We start from the raw sequence: 23929 nt of genomic DNA, 5'->3' as shown, positions 1-23929 counted from the left end.
GTTTTAGAATTATTTATTATGGTCTATTTTTTATATCACAAAAACCTGGTATTTATTCATGTGTGTATAGACTTTTTATGTCCACTGTAATAATGTGTTTAGAAATCTTATGTAGTTCCGTAAAACAGCTGGGATTGGCTCCAGTGCCCTCTTAAACCTTAACATGATGAGTGGTATTGAAAATGGACTGATGAATGGATTTCACAAGAGGGCAGAATTTTTAGAAACCACTCTGGGTATGATGCAATGCAACGGACACAAACCTGGCCTGGATGACACATGAGTGGATGGGAACTGTAGCCACTTTTAAAATGCATGTGTTTCCCTTAATAGGTTCTCTTGAAGGTACAGGCAACTAATGATGTGAAAAAGAAGAAGGGTGGCACAGGGATATATTTTCTACTGGAGTGGGAAGCATTAAAGAAAGAGACGTTTGAGCCAAGCTATCTTGAAGGCTCCAGAGGTATACTGGCACTTTCGAATAAGCTCTTTGAAGACCACCTTCAGTATGTCCTTTTAACCGGAGTTTCTTAATGCAGCATTGCCTCAAAGGCCTATGATACTTACCCTCGGCAAAGTACACTACATGGTTTGGATGTTAATGGCACACTATTTCTCCAGCAACCTTTTATTACTGGCACACAAAGCAATGCATATTTCTTCACATAGACATGTACAGTATGGTGCAGTGACGGTATTCTTATTTTGCGACTTTGAAATATGACACGAATAGAGAGTGGCTGGATCCAAGAGCAGTCGGAGGCAGATGTGAAGGGATGAATAGTTTATTGATGAAAGGTAATGGCGGTGGTCCTAGGTGGGTTGGCAGGCGGCGGAGTGGATGCAGGAATTACGTGGATCATGAACACAGGGGAGAAACACACTGGAACAAGGAAACACAGCAGTCAAAAAGGGAACGAGGAATAGGGTGACTTACAGGAGGTAAAAGGGCCGTGGTACCACTGAAAGGCAGGTTTATATACCAGTGGTGATAAGGCTGATTGGAGACAGGTGCTGAAAACAGAGACGGGAAGGGAGAGAGAGAGCGCGAGAGCAAGAACGCAAAGCGCCCTCCCGGCTACAATAATGGAACTGCAGGCAGTATATGACAAAATCTACATGATGCATGAATCTAATTGACTCCTAACAACTTGTGCCATCGTGACATGTAGTGATAGGCATACATTTTTGGAGATGATGAAGCAAATACTAATTCCAGGATTAGAATGTTTTTTATAATGAAATCATTCACAAATAAATCCATAAAACAGCATTGGTGTGGACACTTATCAAAGCAAAAGACTCAGCACTGCCCACATAACACGCTACAATGTACACTGTTAAAAAAAAAAAAAAATTTGTATTTGCTTGACGTTTTAGGTGACTCACTGACTTCAGAATATATTCTAGGTTATACAGTAGGTGTCTGTCAGGATGCTTTGCAGCACCTCATTTTGCCTCAGTTTCTGAAAGATTTGGTTAATCAACAATCAATTCCACACAATTGATCTTTACTGTGCTACTTTTACTGTACTACTTCCCTATATTGAAGGAACAACCACAGTGATACTTTCCTAACTATAGTAATAAAGTAGTGGTATTACTAAGTAGGTAGTAGTTCTTGCAGTATTCACACTGCTACACACTGTTGATCGGCCCAATTGTTTCTAAAATATGATCATGTGAATGGAAAGAGAAGAAAACGCAATGTGCTTTTTCACAAGCATACCTTGTCTTCTTTTTGTAATAACTAGCCACAAGAAGAAGAACAAAAAAATACAAAATGCATGATGCCCTCCTTTGGTTATTGTCATGTTCTGTGATTATTCTTTGGTGTGATGTCACACTATTTTACTACCTGACTCAGCTATCAGCATAGTATGCACACCGGCGGTGTAGCATAGACACAATCCAGGTCAGGGTTTCCAATTCTAAATATCATTCCCAGCTGCACTGTACCACAAGCCTAAACTGCAGTCGTGTCTCCTGTGTCTCATACTGTTTTGTTGTGGTCAGCTTTGTGGCATCACTTGTCACTTATTATCTCTTCTAACCTGAGACCAATTTTTGCCATTTTGCTTCTAATGCGTTGGGCTGCAGGTCTCAGTACACTAAGTGTTGGTTCAAATTTGGACGCACACCGTGTTGATGTAAGTCGTGCTACTTGTTTAAATTGTCTCCTGAGGATACCAGTGGGAAATGAACAGCTTAATTGCAATGGTTTCTTTAAATTAGCTGCAGAACACTTATTTGCAAGGATTGTTCATGAAGCTTGGTGATATATCTCTGCACAAAATAATCCCACAGCTGCAACTCTAAAGTGTGGTACAAAATAAATCTCTTTCTTAAATTCAACTATAACAAAAATACTTTATTAATTGAATAATTTTATGGAGTCAGTTATTGGTGATTCTGACTCAGCAAGCTCATCCGTCATTCCAGCAATGTTGATCAAATGTTGTTTGGTTGAGCTGAAAGTGGGTCAGAAAGTTCACCGAAACAGGTTCAGGTAACATTTGCTATTCTTGTATATTTATTTTGCAGACATGCACTTTTTTTGCTATGGAAACAGGAAATATGTTTATGCAAATGAACATCATATTGTCCTGGTTTGGCACAGTGGGAGCACTGATAGCATAAAAGAGAATGAAACTCATAATAACTGAGATCCTCATTGTTTGCTGTGACACACTTAAGTGAAATGAGTTGTGTTTTAATAGCCTCAAGTTTTATCAGCTAAGCTTTGTGTCTCGACACTGGAAGTTTTATTTTGTATTTTATTTTTTTTTAAAGAAAAATGAATCTTACTGCAACCACCAAGTGACAATGTGATTTTATTTCTTGTGTGGATTTTAATAAAACATAACATAGCAAAAGTGCCGCCTTACATATACAGACAACAGCAGCTTTTGACTGAAGCTATTTAAATAGCAGAGATTGTTTCCATTTTCAGGCTGTCAGACAGAATAATAGTGTGGAGTTGCACAGAGGATGAGGGACAGTCATTCTCTGCTCTGATAGCCTCTAGATCCGGCCCCCGCAGATCTCAATCAACCCTCTCTTTAATGAATCTTTAAATTAGGAGTGAAAGCACAGGAAGAGGAGAGGAGTTTGTGTGTGTACTCAGAGGTGAGTAGAGTAGCCAAATATAGAACTCAAGTAAGAGTACTGTTACTTTAGAATAATATGACTCAGTTAAAAGTAAAAAAGTAGTCCTCCAAATAATTACATGAGTAAGAAAGTAGAAAAAAAAAACTACTCAAGTACTGAGTAACTCGTGAGTAATCTGATTATTTTTTTAAATCAGAGCATTAACGTCAAATAAAATAAAATTACTAAATAAAACAGGAATGTGCAAATGCAGCTATTGCTGGACAATATCACTTAATCTAAAACATCCATACATCCATCAATTTTCCGTACTGCTTAGTCTCAATAGGGTCACGGGCGTGCCGGAGCCAATCCCAGCTATCTTCGAGCGAGAGACAGGGTACACCCTGAACTGGTCACCAGCCAATTGCAGGGCACATATGAGCAAAAAAGAAAACAATCATTTGCGCTCAAATTCACACCTATGGGCATTTTAGAGTCGCCAATTTTGACCAAGATAAATCATTAAAAAAATTAATTCCACAATTAATGTGACCTAGAATTTGTACAACTCAACTAATTTATGTTTGTATCTTTTTGAGAGAGGAGGTGAAAATAAACGACTGAAATCAACTTGAATGCTTGGACTTGACGTTTTACTTGCTGCCTTCTTAGACATGTCACCATTGCAAAAGAGATGTTCTGTTTTAAATGATCTTTTACCTGGTTAAACAAAGTTTATATCAAATAAAATAAATCTGGTTACACAAGGATGCACTCCCTCTTATAGATGGCATGTGGCTGTGTTCAGAAATAACAGATCACATTCAAACTCATGTTCAATGGGAGTCCACACACACCTGTCTGCTTGTCCAGTTTTAAGTGGAAAAAAACAACAGTAGCACATGCATAGGGCCTTACAGAAACATTATTTGCTTTATCCACTAAAATGACTGAATGAAGAAGCTGTTTGCTGACTAATGGACAAAGTGTGTGTGTGTGTGTGTGTGTGTGTGTACGTGTGTGTTTGTGCCTGAGCGAGAGAGAGAGCAAGAGCGAGAGAGAGAGTGAGAGAGAGAGAGAGAGTGAGTGCGAGAGAGAGAGCGAGAGAGAGAGTGAGAGAGAGAGCGAGAGAGAGATAGAGAGAGAGAGAGAGAGAGAGAGAGAGAGAGAGAGAGATGTTAGATGCATGTAGTTACTTGTGACCATAAAATAGTGCCAATGTTGCCATATGCACAGTCAAAACAACAGCAAAAACATCCGCAACTTTATTGCAAGGTATCTTCTCAAGTTAGAAGTTGGCTGAAATATCCAAGTTTGGGCAGTGACAAAACTATGCTGCATGTTAAAGCTGTTGTTATTCGTAGTCTGTAATATAAACACGAGTCGCACGCAGCTGTCACGACTCACCTTTATTGGCCCGCGAAGCCCAATAGAAGACGTTGTGTGCAGACATGTGACTTTCTTGTGTCGTTTGATTGGGGAACTTGAGTCAAACATCACCGTTGTAATCACGATGGATTGGATAAAAGGCGCCCGGTGTGTAAGTCGAAAACGAAAGTCCAAAAATAGATTGCGCACGCAATTATTGATAAATGAAAGTAGCGAGCGGCATATAGATTATTGTAACGGAGTAAAAGTACTGTTTATTCTTAACATAAATCCTAGAGTAAAAGTAAAAAGTATGCTTCACTAAAACTATTCTGACAAGTCAAATTTATCCAAAATGTAACAGAGTAAAGGTAACGCAGTCCTACCAACCTCTGTGTGTACTTGATGTTTGTATTTTTTCCCGGTGAGATGATGACTGTGAGAGTTAACTCATCTAGCAAGAGCATATCTTTGAAAACAAGCTTTTTGTATAAACGAGAGCGAAACCATGACAATATTCAAATGACACTTACAATTAGATTGTATGTGGCGTTACCTACTTCAAATGTAGTTGTGTAAACATTACATTTTGTAATGTAACCGTAGAGGTGCTCAAATGTTGAGGGTTCCTCTAAACTCTAAGCACCTGAGTACATACAGTTCAAATGGCAAATATGAGATGTTATGTCTTCTATCCCACAAAAGTTCTTGGTGAAATAAGTTGATGCGATACCTCGATGGTGTGAGAAGCTAGTAGCAAATTCTGGTGTCCATATTAATTTTTTAAAAAAAATTTAAACTCATGCTAAACGCTTTCATCTCATATCCAGTTATTGGATTTTAAAAAATAAAATTGAGAAACAAATTACAATGAATTATAAGTGCAAAGTTCAATTTCTATCACCCTTTATTTATACTGTTACTATAATGCATTACATTACAGTGTTGCACCACTGCAGACTCTGACCACAGGATGAATGAACATCTAAAATTGTGAAATTAACACCTCTCTGGCAGTACTAATCCAAACCATGAATATTACCTTTGTAAAGACAGAATATTTGTAATTTATATCATTAAATTTGGCAAGTGGTCAGAATGTTGTGGCTAGTCGGTGCTGATAACATTTATATCCAGATTTTGCATTTAGCTATGAGGTTACCTTGGTAGCCGGCTGATCTCAGAGCACAGAGCAGGCTGCAGTGCAAATGGTGGTCTAATCTAGGAAGTTGTTCAATATTGATGGTGCTGATAATGGTGGCGTTAAAGGAGATTAGCTGCTGCTATTTAAATTCGTTATTAACCAGCAGATGAGGAATCGTATAGTGGCGGCTCCACACTGGCACAAAAAAGTCTAAAGTCACCCAATGTGATTTTGGTAAGGAACATAATGTTTCCCAAGAGGAATTAGGAAGTGGATTAAATGGTGGCCTAATGAAAACTTGATTGCAAACATAACGTAATTTCTCGTGTATAATGCGCACCCATGTATAATATGCATCCCCCAAAGTTGACCTCAAAATTCTGGAAAACCCTTCTACCTATGTATAATGCATTTTTACAATGCATGATTTTGCTTCTACCTATATGATCAAAACATGAAGTATTATCTGTATTTGGTTAGTTTTTTTTCAAAGAATTATTCTGAAGTTAACCACTTTCTTTGAACACGTAATCCTTTTTTTAAATTAACTTGCTTTTATTTTGAAATTCACAGCCCTTGTTTTATTTAGTAAATTAGAAAACACACAGTTGTGCTCATATGTTTGATTACCCAGGCAAAATTTGTAACATGGGTACAATTCTTTAAAGAAAACATGAAGGACCAGGCGAAACACATTTAATTTTATTTTAATGGGATTCAAATTAAACAGTCAAGTATTTCAGGGAAGCATTATCATTAAACAAAACATAACCATAAGGAAAGTAATGATGGTTGTTGTTTAGTCATAAGTCATATTTAAAAAAACAATATTTCACAAATTCTGCCAGGGTATGTAAAATTATGAGCACAACTGTACATATATGCAGTCATACATACCCCTGTCATATTGGAATGAAAGTGTAGGCTACACTTTTTCATATATATATAAAATATGAAAATGTTTTCCATTTGCCCCTATACCTATGTATAATGCGCACTATTGACTTGACAATTTTGGGGGGAAAATAATTATACATTAGCATTATACATGATAACGGTATGCTATGTAAGGTACAGTTCTAGAAATGTAATGTATAGGAACGGTGTTTGTTCTCTGTATTGGTGATTTATGAGATGTATTATTGTGAAGAATTGAGAGTTCTCCTTCCCACACTTTAGCCCAGAGGCTTTTAGATTTATTGGAGCACTGCAGCTCAGAGACCAACTTAGGGCAAATATCTGGAATCCTTCTCAGGGAGCCCCAGTCTCCCTTTTAAAGTTGGAGCCACTATTCTCAGATATAATTGCGTACTGCATGGTAGAAGATACTGGAAACATCCCACAATCAGTAGAGTTTGGGGCAGTCAGTATATTCTATTTTACCTTGCAGCACTTGAGTCCTATTGAAGATCTCATCTCTTTTCCTGTTTGGCTTCATTCTTTCCACTTAAGCAATTGTTAAACTGCTGCTACAAAGCTGTCTGTGCAGGAATTCATCTGTCTTTGGAAGTAAAAAATTGTTGTCAAACTGTTGAATTATTGAAAGGAGGCTTTCGGTCGGCCTATTTGACTGCATATATTCCAGCAATGATTGAAGTTGTGAGGTAAAGGAGGAGGAAATATTTACCATCTCTCCAAAACAGTATTTGCTTCTCAACTGAAATTCCCCTGCAATTTTATGTAAGCCCTTTCAACTGATGCGAGCGTTTCCTTACACCTTTTTTCTTTTCTTGACTGCTCTGTACACCGAGAGAAGAAAAACATTTTCTTCTGGTGCGTTTTCTGTTTCCTGGAGGTGAGTTTCTAGAAGCTGGAAGCGTCAACTCAGTATTCTGCAAAGTTCATGTGTTGTAATTTAAAAGCCTAATGCTGTCAGGTAATTATTACTTTTGTAGTAACGGTAATTATAATATATATATTTTAATTGTGGTGGAACGTCTGGTTAGAGCATCTGCCTCACAGTTCTGAGGACCGGGGTTCAATCCCCGGCCCCGCCTGTGTGGAGTTTGCATGTTCTCCCCGTGCCTGCATGGGTTTTCTCCGGGCACTCCGGTTTCCTCCCACATCCCCAAAACACGCATGGTAGGTTAACTGAAGACTCTAAATTGACCGTGGGTGTGAATGTGAGTGTGAATGGTTGTTTGTTTGTATGTGCCCTGCGATTGGCTGGCAACCAGTTCAGGGTGTACCCCACCTCCTGCCCGATGATAGCTGGTATAGGCTTTAGCGTTCCTGCGACCCTTGTGTGGATAAGCGGCTCAGATAATTGATGGATGGATGGATATTTTAATTGTGCTTTTCATCTACAATGGGAATGTATCATAAAATTCTGATAATTGCTGATGGGATACGCTGTGGTCATCTGCTCAATCTAATTGTAATTTCTTAGCTGCAAGGATGCTCGCCTGGTTGACTACGGATGCTATTGTGTGTTAATTAGCGTTTAGAGCTCAAGAACTCAAACTCAAACAGAGCTCAAACAGCAGTGCGGGGTTAGGACCTCAACATGTAGCGATGCAGTCTTTTGACATTATTGTCTGCTGCTGTAGGCCAGTTAATTGACAAGGTGTTTGCTAACAGCATTGGACCACCAATCGTGTCATTAATTATTTGAGTCGAGCAAGAAAACAAAACCAATACTGTCAGAATAAATTGCTGATTCTGCCTTTTCACCCCTTCTGCTGGAACAGAGGCTCCCAGTGAGCTGTTGATTTAGTAATGAAGGACAGTTGGAAAAAAAAATACTCCATTGTATTGCTTACAATAGAGTAGTGATAGAAACAATAAATTGGCCTTGGTGTGCTTAAGCTGCAGTAATCATATAAATTAATTTCATTTAAATCCCTAACATGCATTTGATTTTGTTGGTACTGCTTATTTCAAACTATTACTGGACTTTTAACGGTACTAATTGTCATTAAACATAAAATCCTTAATTTGGTCTTTTTTCCCCTTTTTTCCATTTATTTATTTATTTATTTTTTGCTTTTTGATTTTTAGTATTTGGGGGTCAAGAATCCCGCGGTGTGCTCAGGAAAATCAGTGACATGCTGGAAGTCATTATGAAGCGGATGGATGCCCTGTCTAGACTGGGTAACACCACTGAAAACCACAAGTTGGACGAGCTTGCGTCTGTCCTTGACAGGTACACTGAGCATGTCTCCTTTACTGTTTAGTCTCAGCTGTACAAGTGTTGTACTCGTCTTGCAGGACCAAATGTTTATACTTTAGTGGCAGCTTTTTAAGAAGCTACTGCAGCTATCGGGTGATGACAGTTGATTCCGTAGGGAAAGGATGGGGTGTCAATGTCCTTATGTTACCTGTAGTTCATTGAAAGTGTGTCTTCTTTAACTCTCGTGTTACATGTATGTTGCACATTTTTTTTTTTTCATGAAACCCTGACTGCGGGTTGTGTGCAATATAGTGACAGCCTGGTCAGTTCTGCTGTATGCTAAGTGAAGCTAAGATAAGCGTTATCTGGTGTACTTCTTCTGCAAGATAAAAGAGCCCTGTTACATTCTATAACTCATTAGCACCACAATGAATAGAAACATTGACTTGGCACTGTTGTCAGTAAGTTACTTAATTCAAGTTTATAGTAAAACTCTAAAAACCCGATGAAATGTCTAACAGTGTACTTATACTATTTGTGTGTTAACGAACAAAAATTATTCAGGTGAGCCATTTGAAACAAATCAAATATAGTACATCTAGTATGATCTAAAGCAATGATTCCCAACCCCATTTGTATGACAGAATAATAGCTTAGTGTTGAACTAATCAGGCCTCGATTTTAAGTCTTTTGTGTGTAAATTGAGACAAGATCATTATTTCAATACACATACTTTTTGTGATTTTTTGTTTGGTGGTATGTAAAAAATGCACCTTGGCTCAATAAAGTAATGGAAACATCAAATATAATCAACTATACATTAAGAACATTAGATGCTCGCGTATTGAGAAAAAGTATGGATAATAAATTTTTTTAAAATGTAAATGTAAAATGTACAATTTTCTATTGATATTTTCTTTTCATTTTTTGCCACCTTCTTGTGTCATTTCCTGCTGAATGATACCCATTTTTCAAATAAAAAAGTAACTTAACTCTGCTTAATTTGGGCCTTAACTGTATGTAGATAAATGCAAGTGAACACAAAACAGTCCATGACAACAATAAGAGCACTGGCCTTTAACGAAGTGCTGGAGCTGCCAGCCCATATTTGAGTGTGGTTGCCACAGCAACAGACCTCTCATACTTGAATCTACTCATGGGTTTGAGTAATGGAGGTTCCCTCCTCTTTGTGTACTGCCCATTTCCATCGCTCCTCCACCCTGGTAATAGTAACTATGGATTTTTACATCTACTTTTGCTTTCTTACATCCTTGCACACAATTGCATAATCACCTCCTATTGGAAGGATACAGTACTTTACTGATACGTATTGATTATCACTTTAGTACTCCCAGTTTTACACCAGTTAAAAATGTAAGACCACATTTTACATCATCTAAGCCAAGATGCACAAAAGCCAGTTCTGCTTTTTGGAATGTATTGTAATAATCCAAAAGTAATTTGCTAATTAAAACGCCTGACAAACTAGTTTTAAGTATTATTAATTACAGAATTATGCATGTCTTTTGAGATCCTCACTTTAATAATGCAAATACACTCATCTGTGCTCGTGTGCATTTTAGAATCTGGATCCCTGTGCCAATTGAAAACAAAACCATTAAATTAATGCAAGGGATTTTTCTAAATGTGCAACAGGCAGAAAGCTTTTTTTTTTTTTTTTCCACAAATACTCAATGCAATATAGATAACTATGCAATAAACTCAGATTCAACACAACTCATTATCCCAATGTGTATTGCAAACCGTATTTCATTTATAATGTTGAAAATAATCAGTATAAAGCCCAATGTATTTGGAGTAGTATTTCTAGCATGTATTTTTTTTGCCTGGAATATTATATGTGGGAGTGTGTGTGTGTGTTTGTGTGTGTGTGTGTCTGTGTGTGTGTGTATCTGTGTGTGTGTGTCCGTGTGTGCGTGCGTGCCTGCATGTGTATATAAGAATTCAGCCAATAGGTCTGGTGGAGCGGATCCAGGCCATAGCCCAGAACATGTCGGACATGGCAGGGAGGGTGGAGCAGATTCTACAGCGCAGCATTGCAACCAAAAGAAGTGAGATTGAAACCTGAACACAGACACACACACACACACACACACACATGCACGCACGCATGCATGCACTCATACCCATACACACACTTGTCCTGCTCTCTCACACACCATGAGAATGTCAAATACAGCTGTAGCCCTTCAGATGTATCCCACCCATCCATTTCAAATCCATGCAATTTGAAAAACACTTTCCTCTCTGCCTGCACAAGGAAAACTGTCAAGTTTGAATGTTCTTGGGTGCACAATTTATGAGTAACTTGCGCTTGCTGGTTGAGCTCAGAGAACATGACACAATGCCCATTCAAATCGTGAACCCTTCATTTATGACCCATTTGGAAGCACTCAGGTGATCCACACAACACATTCTCCAGTGTCACAACCCTACTATACCGAAGCAGGATATTTAAATCTTAATGATGAATGACCTGGAAGCTAGCTATTGTGATGTGGCTCTGTCAGCCATTATTAGCTGTGACTTTCAATTTCTGCATCGGATACAAAGCAAAATCAGATTTTAATTCATGTTGCTCTTTGTGACAACAATCCAACATGCTGTCTTGTTAATGTGTCACAATGTCTGATACCATTTAAATGAGCTTGAGGTAAATGCAGTGTTACACAAAGTTTCTTTTTAAGTCATGCTGCTGTCATGCTAATCAGACCTTGTGACTGATGAGGTGCTGCATGGGGGAGAAGCTGCGACTGCTCCCCTAATTGGGCTCACTAGTGCTAGGGATTTGAGGAGAATGATGGATGGAGAAGGAAGGAGGTGCAGAGAGATAAAGATAGAGTGAATTAAGTGAGAAGGGAACAGGGAAAAAAAAGAGGACACTGCAAAAGCGGCTAAGGGATAATAAAAGCTGACATGGTCATTAAGCACATGAGCCATGTAAGGCCAATAACTTGCATGAGCTTGGTACCTACTCATATTACTTAATTTGTCGTTGATGAAAAAGAAGAAGTAATACAATCATAGGCTAAAATATTACTTACACTTATGCAAAATTGTGCCGTTACAAAAACATGAATTGACACTGGTTCAACTCTCTTTGCTCCATAGTCAAAACTGTCACCATAATAAAACCTTTATTCACTGTACAGGCAATGTTTTAAGTACGGTAACATTTAACAGTATTAATTGTCACACAAGTATCAAGAGAAGTTAACCGTGCACATTTAGAAATGTTAAGAACATAAAACACTCTTTAAACACTCTTTTAACAAAAATGAGAAGGGGTAACATATGTCTTATTTTGGCCACTTACAGACACATTTTTTATTTATTTTTTTTAACAATTAATGTCATAAAAGTTTATAGTTGAATCTAGCCAGTTGGCGGCTAGCCTGTGGGAGAAGCTAAATAGAGAGAGTCTACAGCTTCATTCAAAGCTCCTTCTTGTCAAACAGAACTCAAATGCGCAACATCTGTCACAGAAGATCCAAAAGTCACAGAAAGTTGGATGATAACACCTATGGCTGACAGCTAGGAACGAGACAAAAAAAGCCAGTAACTGTCATGGTCTGTGTTTTGGTTTGGGTTGTGTTTAGTTTTGTTCCATGTTTTCCTGTGTTCCATGTTTGTCGTGTGCTCTTTAGGTTGTTCTGTCCACCTGTTCTCGTCTACCTTGTGTGGACCAATAGGCTCTCTCCAACCACTTGTGTCTTGTCCAGGTGTTCCTCGTTGTCTCGTCAATCTGTTTGTATTTAGTTCCCTGGTTTCTTTCACTTCTTGTCGGTTCATTGCCGTTGTCGTTGTCTTTGCAGTACGCCATTGTCAGGTGTCATTGTCCCAATGACATACGTCCTACTCACCAGTGATAGTTTGTTTCCATTGTTAGGTATTTAAGTGTTTCTTTGTTACTTTGGTTTGGTTGTGGGACTTTGTTTAGTTTTGCTTTATCCACGTTCCTTTTTTGGCCGTTTTTGAAGATTAAATATTATTTTTTTGAGACTCCCGCACTCCTGCCTTGCCTCCCTACTTCCCTGCACTTGGGTTCTCCATGTTCTTGCCTTGCGTTCCTCGCCTTCGACCAAACCCCAAACGTGACAGAAACAGCACTAAACATCGCTTAAGAGAAAAAGAAAACTTATTTTAGTCGTCCGCGTGACAACTGATGTTCGACTGGGATAAGAATGAAACACTGTAATGCTGAATAAAATGTGTTGGAGTCTTTATGCTTTAAATGTGAGCCACTGTGTCATTGACATTAACTTGTGTAGGATATTCTTCTTTGTTGCTTCTTCTCACTTTCCCTTTCTTAAAGTCCTTTCAGATAAAAGAGTCACGAAACGCCAAAGGAAAAAGCAAAACACACATTTAAATCCTTTGACGCTGGCTGAAATGAGGTCTAGAGAGATGTGTGTGCGTACAAGCTCTGATAACCACCCACTTTTCTTGTCTCTAGTTAAGGAAGGAACATTCGGACAGTGTGACATTTCTAAAGACCCTCGTTATCCAGACTGCCCCAGCAAGATGGATGTAAGTCTGCCTTGAGTCTAGATTCCAAAACTATTTTGCACACAGAAAAACACATTTATTGTCCTGTCCGTCTCGGGGCAGCAGAGATTTAATGTCATACGAACTGAGATCAACACTCCTCGCAGAGTTCTGGGTTGTCAAGATGAGCGCATTTCAAGTGGCAAACGGTACCATATAGCCTGTGGCTGGAGCTACTTATTGCATCTTTTCACAAACACCTGTTGTAGTACAGACATACAGTCTATATGCAACAAAAGCCAAAATGTTTTTTGCAGTTGCGAATTCAGTGGTACATTGACTTAGGGGTGCCCCAACATACATGTTTTTTGAGTTAATGCCCTCACATATGGGCAAGGAGAGCCACATTCTCCAATGCACTTTCAGACTTTTATTGAATGGGACGAACAGTCAAAAACAATACAAGTACAAAATAAGAACATACGCAAAGAGCTGCTGTAGGCCAGAACTCTCTTTTATTATGTATGTATTATGTAGTGCTACTTTTCTTTTTTTTAAAACACATAACTGTGGTGTTTTTTGGCGGACTGGAATAGATCAGTGACATTTCAATTAATTTAAAAAAAAATTGTAAGTAAACAAGTGAAATGAGTTATGGGATCGGTCATGGAACGAATTAAACTCGTAAATCAAGGTACGATTGTATAAATACATAAACAATACTAGGGACTTTAATTTGATTACTATTTTTTATTTGAAAAAATATATACATAATTGTCATTCACACTACTGAAGAGTGAGTCAATGGTCGTCCTGCTTGTCCATCTTGCAATACCACCTTGACCCTCAAGAGGTGATAATGAGCTTCTTGAACCACTCACTAAACGTGGACAGTATAAATTTTTTTCTACAGTGTATTTCCACGTACATTTCTAGAGTCGCATATCCATTATAACTGTATTTACACTGACGGACCACATGAAACAACAAAAAAAATAAATCCCAGATTCTCAAACTGCATGTAAATAACTCGTCCGGGCAATGACAACACAGAAGTAAGTAATAGCACAAAGTACAAAACTGAAACCACATTGCTCCACTGGCGACAATTATTTTCCTTATTTAATGACCGACTGGCATTTTTAGACCACATTCAATCAGGGCAGATCTGGTACACAAGTAGATTACCAGCACCAGGTGTGACTGAGGAGTGAATAAATAATGCTTGAAATTGTAAAGTGTCTTTGAGTGCCTATAAAAGTGCTATATAAGTGTAATGCATTATTATTATTATTATAGGTGAACCACAATATTAGGAGGGAACACTGTATTTTAATGAGGTCAAGCTCGCATTGACGGGGTATATCAGATCTTTCCATTTAGGCTGCACTTACATAGGAAAACGTGTGCCGCAAAACATGGGAATTTTGTCACTTGAACCATGCAGTGTAAATCAACCCTGTATTCACTGAGAAGTTGAATATTTGCCTTTGTATTGTTGTTTTCTTCACATCCCAAAGCTTGTGACAGTTTTCAATCAAAACTACAGTCTGACATTTGAGTCTTGAAATATGGTTGTGTGTGTGTGTTCCAGTGGATGCGTGTCCGTTGGACCTCTGACCCGTGCTACGCTTTTTATGGAGTTGATGGCTCGGACTGCTCCTTTCTCATCTATCTGAGTGAGGTGGAGTGGTTCTGTCCCCCACTAGCCTGGAGGAACCAGACTGCTACGCCCACCTTGAGGCCTCAACCCCGGAAACAAGTATGCAACAAAGGACCGCTGTTGGATATACAGGAATAAAACATATTACCCCTGCAAAGATCTTTGTCTTGGAAAGCATAAATAATTGGGAGTAGGGCTGCCAGTGTGAGAGCTGTCAGGAGCAAATATTTCAAAATGACAAGCAAAACTAAGTAGAGCAGAATACCAAACATCAAGCGGCTCTCCTACCTTTGTACATTTGGACCTGTGCCTGTTTGTGCAGCGTGCTTTTAACTTATTGAGGTCAAGCTGAGCAGAGCATTTATCACTTCTTAAATCAATCCATAGTTTTAATTTATGATCAATAACATCCTGACATGCTGAATATGCAACACACCATCTTTCCACAAAGGACTACCTGTCATTCCCTTGGTGTCTATAGCCTCCGGTCATTTAATCGCCATTCTCACGAGTACCAAATGATGCATTTCATGTGCAATGATTGCTACAGGTCCAGCTCCCTGTTTATCCTATCCCCTTGCATAAAGGCTTGTCCCCAGAGCATTGTGTCGCCTCCACGATGAATTCTAATGTGGAGTCAGTCTGCAGCCCTCCTTTTTGCACACTACTGTATTTGCAGGCTGAACTCACTGAGAGGAATCCTTTGGGTACTGCATGTGGATGTGCCTTACACCAGTTGCTTTCAGATTAAATGTAACTTCATTGTAAATGTGTAGGCGTATATGTGGGAGATAGTAAAATGCACTTTTTTTTCTGATATTCAGCAGAAAAGCTGTATTGAAATTATTCCTCTACAAAGATAACAATGCTCAGTTTTGATTAACAATGTCTGAGATGTATTAAATTAGCAATCGTTAATATTGCTTGTAGTTTGCAGAGGTGTACCACTGCATTGCATCATGCTGACAGCTGTTTTTACAACCTGTACAGCCCAGCAACGATTAAAAAACGATTTGGAGATTCCAATTTGCTCATCTACAACAAACACATTTGTCATTATCTTAGTAAATACAACATTTATGATACATTTCTTGTATTTTATCTAACTGGAATGTGCTGGTGTACCTAATGTTGTGGCTAATGACTATACATCAATCAGTGTGATCCATAATTACCTCACAACATGTCATGTAGTTACAAATTCTTACTAGAACAACGCTTGAACTAAAGAACTGAACCCAACCAATCAAACTATACCAATTGGATAAGTGTCAAATCTGCATCAGGTCCAAAGAAAATAGACAATCTAACATCCAAGATAAAAAAAATAAAAACATGGAAATGATTTGCTTTGGTGCATCAAGTGGATTTTGTGTTGGTGTCCCAAATGCTGTGGCCAATACAATTGTGCTGCCTTTAAACTTGCCTTTACACTTATGATTTATACACACGCTGGTGTTGGTCCATGGATAGCTGCAAATTGACACAAATGTCTTTCTGTGCCTAATATAGTTTGAAAATCCCCCATTGTCTTCAGTCGATAAGGCTAAGCAATAATCCCTAATGCTTTTTGTATGATGATAATGTGGCTCACGATTAGCTTGAAGAAATGAAAAAATCCAAATCAGGAGTTACAATACTAACAATGGCTCATGTCCTCCAGGCTGTTTTCCGGTTTGACACAGGCGCTCTGCTGGAGCAGGTGGGCACCGGAAAGGAGTCTCTAAACTTCATGAAGAGACGCATACGCAGGCTGGCAACACAGTGGGCCTCTGCTGCTCGACGGCTGGATGACAAGCTGCGCAGCCACTGGAGGGACGAGAAGCGGGTGAGCGTGGAGAATTTGCACACATAAATATGCATCTGCACACAAGCGGTTCCATGAGCAGATGACACGAGACTTAAAGTGCCTCATTTGGTTTCGGTGAAGTGTCTTAATACTGTCTAAACAAACACTTAGGTAGTTCTGACCATGTCCTTGTCTATGAATTGCCTGGACCAAAACTGCTGTGACATTTTGTGGGAATAAAGTTCCCTTTCCTTAATTGTATCAGTTACCAGTGAATGGCAATTTATGTAGTCACAGATTTGAATACTCGAGTAAGAGTAGGAGAGTGGGCATTGATTGGCTTGGCTGAACTTTTACCTCTAACAGCTACGCTGTGTGTTTCGGTGAATGCCCTCTGAAGATAAGTCAATGCCTTTGAACCCCCCTAGCCTCAGTTGAATTGTTTGAACGGTACCACTGTTCTGGAATTGGCACATAACTTTTTTTTAAATAATAGTGGTTTAGTCCTCCCAAAGACTTGACAAAACCCCCAAAAAATTCTAATTGTGTTTCAAATGTATGTGTAGTGTGAAGGGGGCCACTTATATGACGCTGTTTCGAATCGAGCAGCACGTATGCGATTAAAATAATAAAAATCTCGGCTCTGACCTTTTTGTGTGGACATTTTGTCCTTGTGTTGGTGTAAGTTTTCTCTGGGTACTCCAGTTTCCTCCCACATATAAATGTCACTGGTTGTCGATACGTGCCCTTGGATTGACTCGTGACCAATCTAGAGAGTCTAAAATAAAGAAAAATAAAAAAGGTCAAGCCAAAAGTCAGCAGGGATAGGATCCAGCTCACACATAACCTTGAAAAGCAGGAGCAAATTAATAGATAGATAAATGGATGTTTGTTATAGAAAATTAACAAATATTTTATTTGTGAACACTAGAAACGGTTGTCTGTGAAAAAAATACTTGTGTTCAGGGTGTTCAGGGTAGGCAACAAAACAACCAATGGCGATCCACCAACAAGATACAAACTTTCTGGCTTGCTATGTATATATATATATATATATATATATATATCCAAAAGTTACAATTTTACAACAGTCCCCAGTCTTAATGCCCAAATTTTTGGGGGGGGAGGTTCAACGTGCAGGAATTTGTCCATTTGGCTCTATCACTTTCATTAGAGTCAAAGTAACATTTTATATCTGACATTGCTGTATTCACAGCAGTAGGTTGTCTGGGAATCCTCTGAAGCATCAAGTTCCTCCCCACGGAGGAGGACATGTCGTCTAGACAGAAAAATTCTAAAATACTGGCGAGAAGAACTTGCAAGAAGATGTTCCACAAAAATGCAGCCACGCAACGTGCAGCAACAAATACTAGCTGTAGTCTGCTTCACTATCCTTTCCTGGGCTCACTCTTGACCATCCCTTTGAATACAGATTCTTGTCCACGTGGGATTTCTGACAGAGGAGTCTGGTGATGTGTTCAGCCCTAAGGTGCTGAAAGGGGGTCCGCTGGGTGAGATGGTGCAGTGGGCTGACATCCTCACAGCTCTCTATGTGCTTGGACACGACCTCAAGATCTCTGTTTCTGTCAAGGAGCTGCATGGGTATGTACTGATCACCCCCGTTTATGTTAATTAGAGCAGCAACTCGAAATATTTAGGGGATTTCCTTGGCTCAGATTTTTGTGGAGTTTTAGGCCACCATAGTGAATACAAATGGATAGCAGTAAAATGCATAGACATAGTCAGATGCGAAAGAAGGTACTGGATGGGCAACATTATCGGAACACAATTTACAGGAATTAAAAAGTATGGCCAAATTCGTCTCGCCTCATACGCTATAACGGTTTCCACTTTTCTGGGAAGAAGAGTGAAATAAAGAGAGAAGAAACAAGATTATGGAGTGTGTGTGAATTTTTCTCAATTTGTGAGGTCCTGTTTTGCTCATAATCTTCCTCGTTCTTCCCGCAGTGTTTGATGAGGTTGTCGGGGTCTTCACCAAACTGTCCCTACAGATATAGAAACATACAGTTGTCCTAAAATTGTGGTTGTCAAACTTTTTACACCAGTACCAAAAAAACAACAACTTTCAAAGTACCGCCATGATGAGCAAAATTTAAATAAAGTAGCGTAGTAGGCCTTAGTCTTCATCAAAAAATGGGCTGGTTTAATTCGAAAAAAATTATTTATTTTATTAATTATTGTATGCCACTGTAGCATTATGTAAAACGAAGTGCACAGCCATCACGGACAAGACACTGAAATACAAAACAAATGTGAGCAATCACGCAGTCTTGAAAACACCACAAAAGAGTAACTATCAAACAGAAACCAGATTAATTTTGATGTATTATGTTATCTATAAATGTTTTGCTTCTGAAAGTTAAATATTATCTAATAAAAATAATTTAAAAACAAACTGTTCTAAAAGCTTTAAATACAAATGTATAGTAAAGTTAAATACAACTAAACTGACAAATGTCCTGTAATAAATTTAAAAAAAGTTATTTAAAGGGATTTAATCCAGGGATTCTTTCATGTATGACTAGAGGGAGCCTGCGCACCACTAGTGGTACTAGTACCACAGTTTAAGAATCACTGCCGTGAATTACTGATCTCCTCCACATTTATGTTCCACTCACGCGTGGATCTCTGCGATTACACATAGTTCTCTACAGTACACCCTTAGCTTTCCTCCCACATTCCAAAAAAATGCAGAAAGACACTAAATTGCCCGTAGGTGTGAGTGTGAGTGTGCATTGTTTATATGTGCCTGGCGATTGGCTGGCGACCAGTGCAGGGTGTATCCTGCCTTTTGCCTGCAGAAATCTGGGATAGGCTCCAGCACGCCGGTGACCCAAGTGAGGATAAGCGCTATGGAAAATGGATGGATGGATAGTAAATTGCTTCATTATTGACTCAGTGTTCTCTGAAAGTAATCAACATCGCAATCACTGTGTTTTTTCGTTGTTCACACACTGATAGAGTCCCACATGCACCCTATGCCAGTGTTCATAATTCTTACTTCCTGCGAAGAGGATTTTTGCCTGAGGGCTTGACAGCATCACTGGAGTTTGTGCAACTCCTCCCTGCTGCCACTCACTGACTACAGAGTGATAACAGGCTTGTTGCTTGTCATCGGGTCCACACATGTGAACAGAAATGCACAACACTTCTTCCAAGTTGACAGGCAGTTCATGGGTTTTATCTTAAAATGCAAGACTTGATCGATTGTCACACTTGCGAGGTGGGGAGTTCAGGCAACCGGCTGGTCTGTGATCCTTAAGAATTTCTCCACTTTCGGGAAAACGCCTGTGTGCAATATTTGATTTTCTGTGGGCGGTGAGAAGCCGGTGAAGACAGGCTGATGATAATGTGTGCTTGTTAGTGAGCAAAGTATCCACTGCTGTTGAGAAGAGGCAATGGCATTAATGAGTTGGGCTGCCCTTTGAGCTTAAATATCAGGCCAGGAGGAAATGGTGCTTTCATAAGGGCAGAGTTGGGAGATCCACAAAGTGGAAAATATGCTTCCGTGGGAATGCTACGGCTGGCCGCAGGATTATTTACCTCAGTAATTGGTGTCATGATCTATTGATTTATAGCAGTGCAACTCCATTGGGAACACTATGATATCAGGTGATAGAATTGCATGAGGTCTAACAAAGCTTGATTTTTGATGCTTGAATTATCCAATTTAGTGCTTGATCCAATTAAAAAAAAATGTAATCCACTTTAAATCGACCGACATACAATATGACTGTGCTTACATTTACTGATCACCTGAGAAAACCTGCATGCACAAATGGCCAAACAATTACACTAAGAAACAGAGTGGCATCAGGGAGCTATGACATACTGTAGAAGTGAACACACTTTCCTTATTTTGTGGTCTAGGCACCGAGAATTATTAATTTTTGTTTTATAGCAGATGTGTTTTTGGTTAGAAATGTGTGTTTACATCATCGCTCACTCTGCAGTCATATTGGCAGATTCAAATAAATAGTGTTTTCTATCCATTCATCCATCCATCCATTTTCTGAGCCGCTTCTCCTCACTAGGGTCGCGGGCGTGCCGGAGCCCATCTCAGCCGCCATCGGGCATGAGGCGGGGTACACCCTGAACTGGTTGCCAACCAATCGCAGGGCACATACAAACAAACAACCAGTTGCACACAGTCACACCTACGGGCAATTTAGAGTCTCCAATTAATGCATGTTTTTGGGATATGGGAGGAAACCTGAGTGCCCGGAGAAAACCCACGCAGGCACGGGGAGAACATGCAAACTCCACACAGGCGGGGCTGGGGATTGAACCTGGGTCCTCAGAACTGTGAGGCTGACGCTCTAACCAGTCGGTATGAGTATGAGTAACAGAGGGGTGTTGTCATGATTCTAGGGGGTGGACATTTCTATCGACACCGCTTTGACTCTAATGATGAAACCAAATTATTGATTAATTATTTGATTATTAATATTTTTGTGCAGTCCTAACTGCATGGAGTACTAGTTCTTATTTTATTCTGACAAAATGACTCCTGTGCAAGAGTTTATTAAAACAACAAAGCTGCATTTTCGATGTCTGACTCCACATGGGATGAAAAATATTGGAATTGGGCCACTTGAACAGTGGAGCCGGAAAGGAATTGCCAAAGAAACATATGCCGTGGTTGGGGTTGTTAAATCGTAACTGCTAATGTCCTGTGTTTGTTCTTCAGCAGATGCTGCTTTAGAGACACACAGTTGATAGCTTGTTAGTAAATATACATTTATAGATGCAGGCAGCGTCGCATTTGTCTAGAGCTGATGTTGTACTCTATTCATCAGGAAATACAATGTGCAGCCTAAGGGAAGATAATGGGGGTGTGAAATTGAAGCCAAGTAGATTTATCAATCTTTCTTCTTAGGGATGTATTTTTAGTGTATGTATACGGTACATCCCACTTGCATTTATGGCATTTCTAAATTGCCCAGTTATGGGCAATATTTGAAAATCCATTTTGCATGACTTAATGAGTAATATTTGTACATGTCTCTCAATTCCTTATTCCTACTCGCCCACATGCTATTAAATTGACTTGTCGTTATGTAGGTTGTGCTCCCACAGATTCCCTCAGGCTCAAATCTATTTACATTTCCTACTCCTAGCTATTTCACCCATGCATTGGGAATAGGCTCACTATACTGCTCATTGATATTTGTACATTTTCTACAACAGAAAGATTAACCACCATTCTCGCTGAACTACCCTGAGAGATAAGATGGTGAAGTCCAGCTAACCATTTTCCACTGCTTACCGTGGTCAGGGTCACAGGTGAACTGGAGCCTATCTTATATAACTTTGGGCAAGAGGCGGTGGATCACCCTCGACTGGTCGCCTGTGTCAGTTGCAGGCATACATTATAAATATTACAGATATGGTATTATACATATTTTATAGAGAACAAATCACACACTTTTCAATTAACCTAACAAGCATGGTTAGGGAATGTGAGAGGAAACTGGAGCCATGGAGGATGGATGTTTTTTGTGCTTTTGAATAAACCATTTTGAACATAAAAGACACAAAATTCTCATTAGCAGCATAGCAGTGAAGTTTAAATTATTTTCATTTTATCTTGTTTTGTAGTGGGGAGTAATGAAACATACATTTTTCCCCCAGTGGCAGCATTTTTCCTGGCCTCACAATCAGATTATTGGGTTTATGGGCCTTTCAAATTAATGTTAACTTGTCAATTTATCAGTAATCACCAGTAAATCGATCCACTTGCACAACCGATGGATGTATAAATCTTTGAACATGGTGAATGTTTGGACAAAGTCATGATGACTAACTGGCTCATTTAGACATGGCAATCAGTTTTGCATTAATTTGAATGAAATGGAAATTAATTTAAAATTAGCGCATTATTCAATTATAGAAAACTTAAATCTTTCGGACTAAAATGATCTTGATTTTTTTGGGTCAAATTTCTACCGAGCATGGTGCATCTCTTAGTCCCATGCCCACAGCACACAATGCTCTTGAGGCCAAACAATAAACCCTACGGTGCTGCATGCGCACCTAGGGGTGTATTGTATTCAACATTCATGTGCAAGAAATGAAATACTATCATTAACATTGTATTCATATTTAAACCAATGTAAAAATAGCAGGTTAAAACAAGTTGCAAAATGTGCTCATTGTGAGCATACTAATAAACTGTAGATATTGCGTGTGGCACAGTAAAGCCTTGTCTCTCACAAGATAAAGTAAGTAGTAGTAAAGTACAGACACGCAGTAGCCTGCTGTATATATCAATACCGTCCTTAAGATACAGTCACTCACACCCGTCAGTGGCTCCGTTGGTTAGGCTTGTTTACATTCTTATCCTTGAAAAGTGACTCAGACTCTGACTCAGACTGCACTTTAATAGACTGACTAATGGTAGAGTATGGCAACCAACTAGTGTGGTTGATACGTTAGAAAAGACAACACAAGTGGTTGCATCACACAATATTTGCTAATCGAAACATGAAATCCAAATTTCCATGATGATGCTAAGGGCAAATAAGTTGAACTTGTACATATACTGTAGTTACTCCCAGTGTAGTGATTCTCTTGCCTTCCGTGAAGGTGTGGTTGACTGTCTTTATATGTGCCAGGTGATTGATTGGAAAGCAGTCCAGGCTGCACTCTGCCTTTTGCCCAATGTCAGCAGTAATAGGCTCCAGCTCCCTTCAACCCTGAATAGGAAAAGCGGTATAGAATATGGATGGATGGATTTGCATACTGCATTGCCTGAGTGCACTATTTCTGAAAGCATTATCTTGGGTGTTGATTTGGCACTGAGTCATGAGGGGAGCAGCACAAACCCTTGTAAATACACAGCAGCAGCAGTAACATGAATAAGTGAGGAAGAAGCCTCTCAATAACAGAGTGGTGATGACATCATTGCTGTTTGGTCACAGCGGCAAACGGTTGCACAGTGACTGAAGGTGTGTGTGTGTGTGGGAGTGGAGGGGGGGGGGGCAATCTGCATGGTATCTTAGATGGCTGTCACATTTGCTCGGGGCAGTCGCTCAAAGAGCAAGAATGGCTAATTAACCTGCAGCATTGCAAGTGAGACGTGGTGGATGAGAGCATGAAGCGAGGAAGCGGCTTTATGTCTGGGGACATAAAGTAGCCTACACATAAGGACATGAAGTAATGTCATAAAATAATCTGAAGACACAACAGCATCTGTGTTAATGCCTTCAGTGAGACTCCCTGTCACCT

At 39.3% G+C, this 23929-nt stretch overlaps 1 protein-coding gene across 1 annotated transcript in view; it reads left to right on the top strand.

Moving 5' to 3' along the window:
• The window catches only part of LOC133465951 (alpha-1,6-mannosylglycoprotein 6-beta-N-acetylglucosaminyltransferase B-like), a 62885-nt gene that overhangs the window by 15532 nt on the left and 23424 nt on the right, over nt 1–23929 (top strand). The window contains exons 6-11 of the mRNA XM_061749147.1: nt 8606–8750; nt 10680–10789; nt 13195–13268; nt 14821–14988; nt 16553–16717; nt 18111–18280. Coding sequence (XP_061605131.1) covers nt 8606–8750; nt 10680–10789; nt 13195–13268; nt 14821–14988; nt 16553–16717; nt 18111–18280 — 832 coding nt within the window. The remainder of the gene's footprint in view (nt 1–8605; nt 8751–10679; nt 10790–13194; nt 13269–14820; nt 14989–16552; nt 16718–18110; nt 18281–23929) is intronic.

Source organism: Phyllopteryx taeniolatus, chromosome 16 (assembly GCF_024500385.1).
Source record: "Phyllopteryx taeniolatus isolate TA_2022b chromosome 16, UOR_Ptae_1.2, whole genome shotgun sequence".
NCBI lineage: Eukaryota > Metazoa > Chordata > Actinopteri > Syngnathiformes > Syngnathidae > Phyllopteryx > Phyllopteryx taeniolatus.
This window is presented reverse-complemented; position numbering and strand designations above follow the sequence as displayed.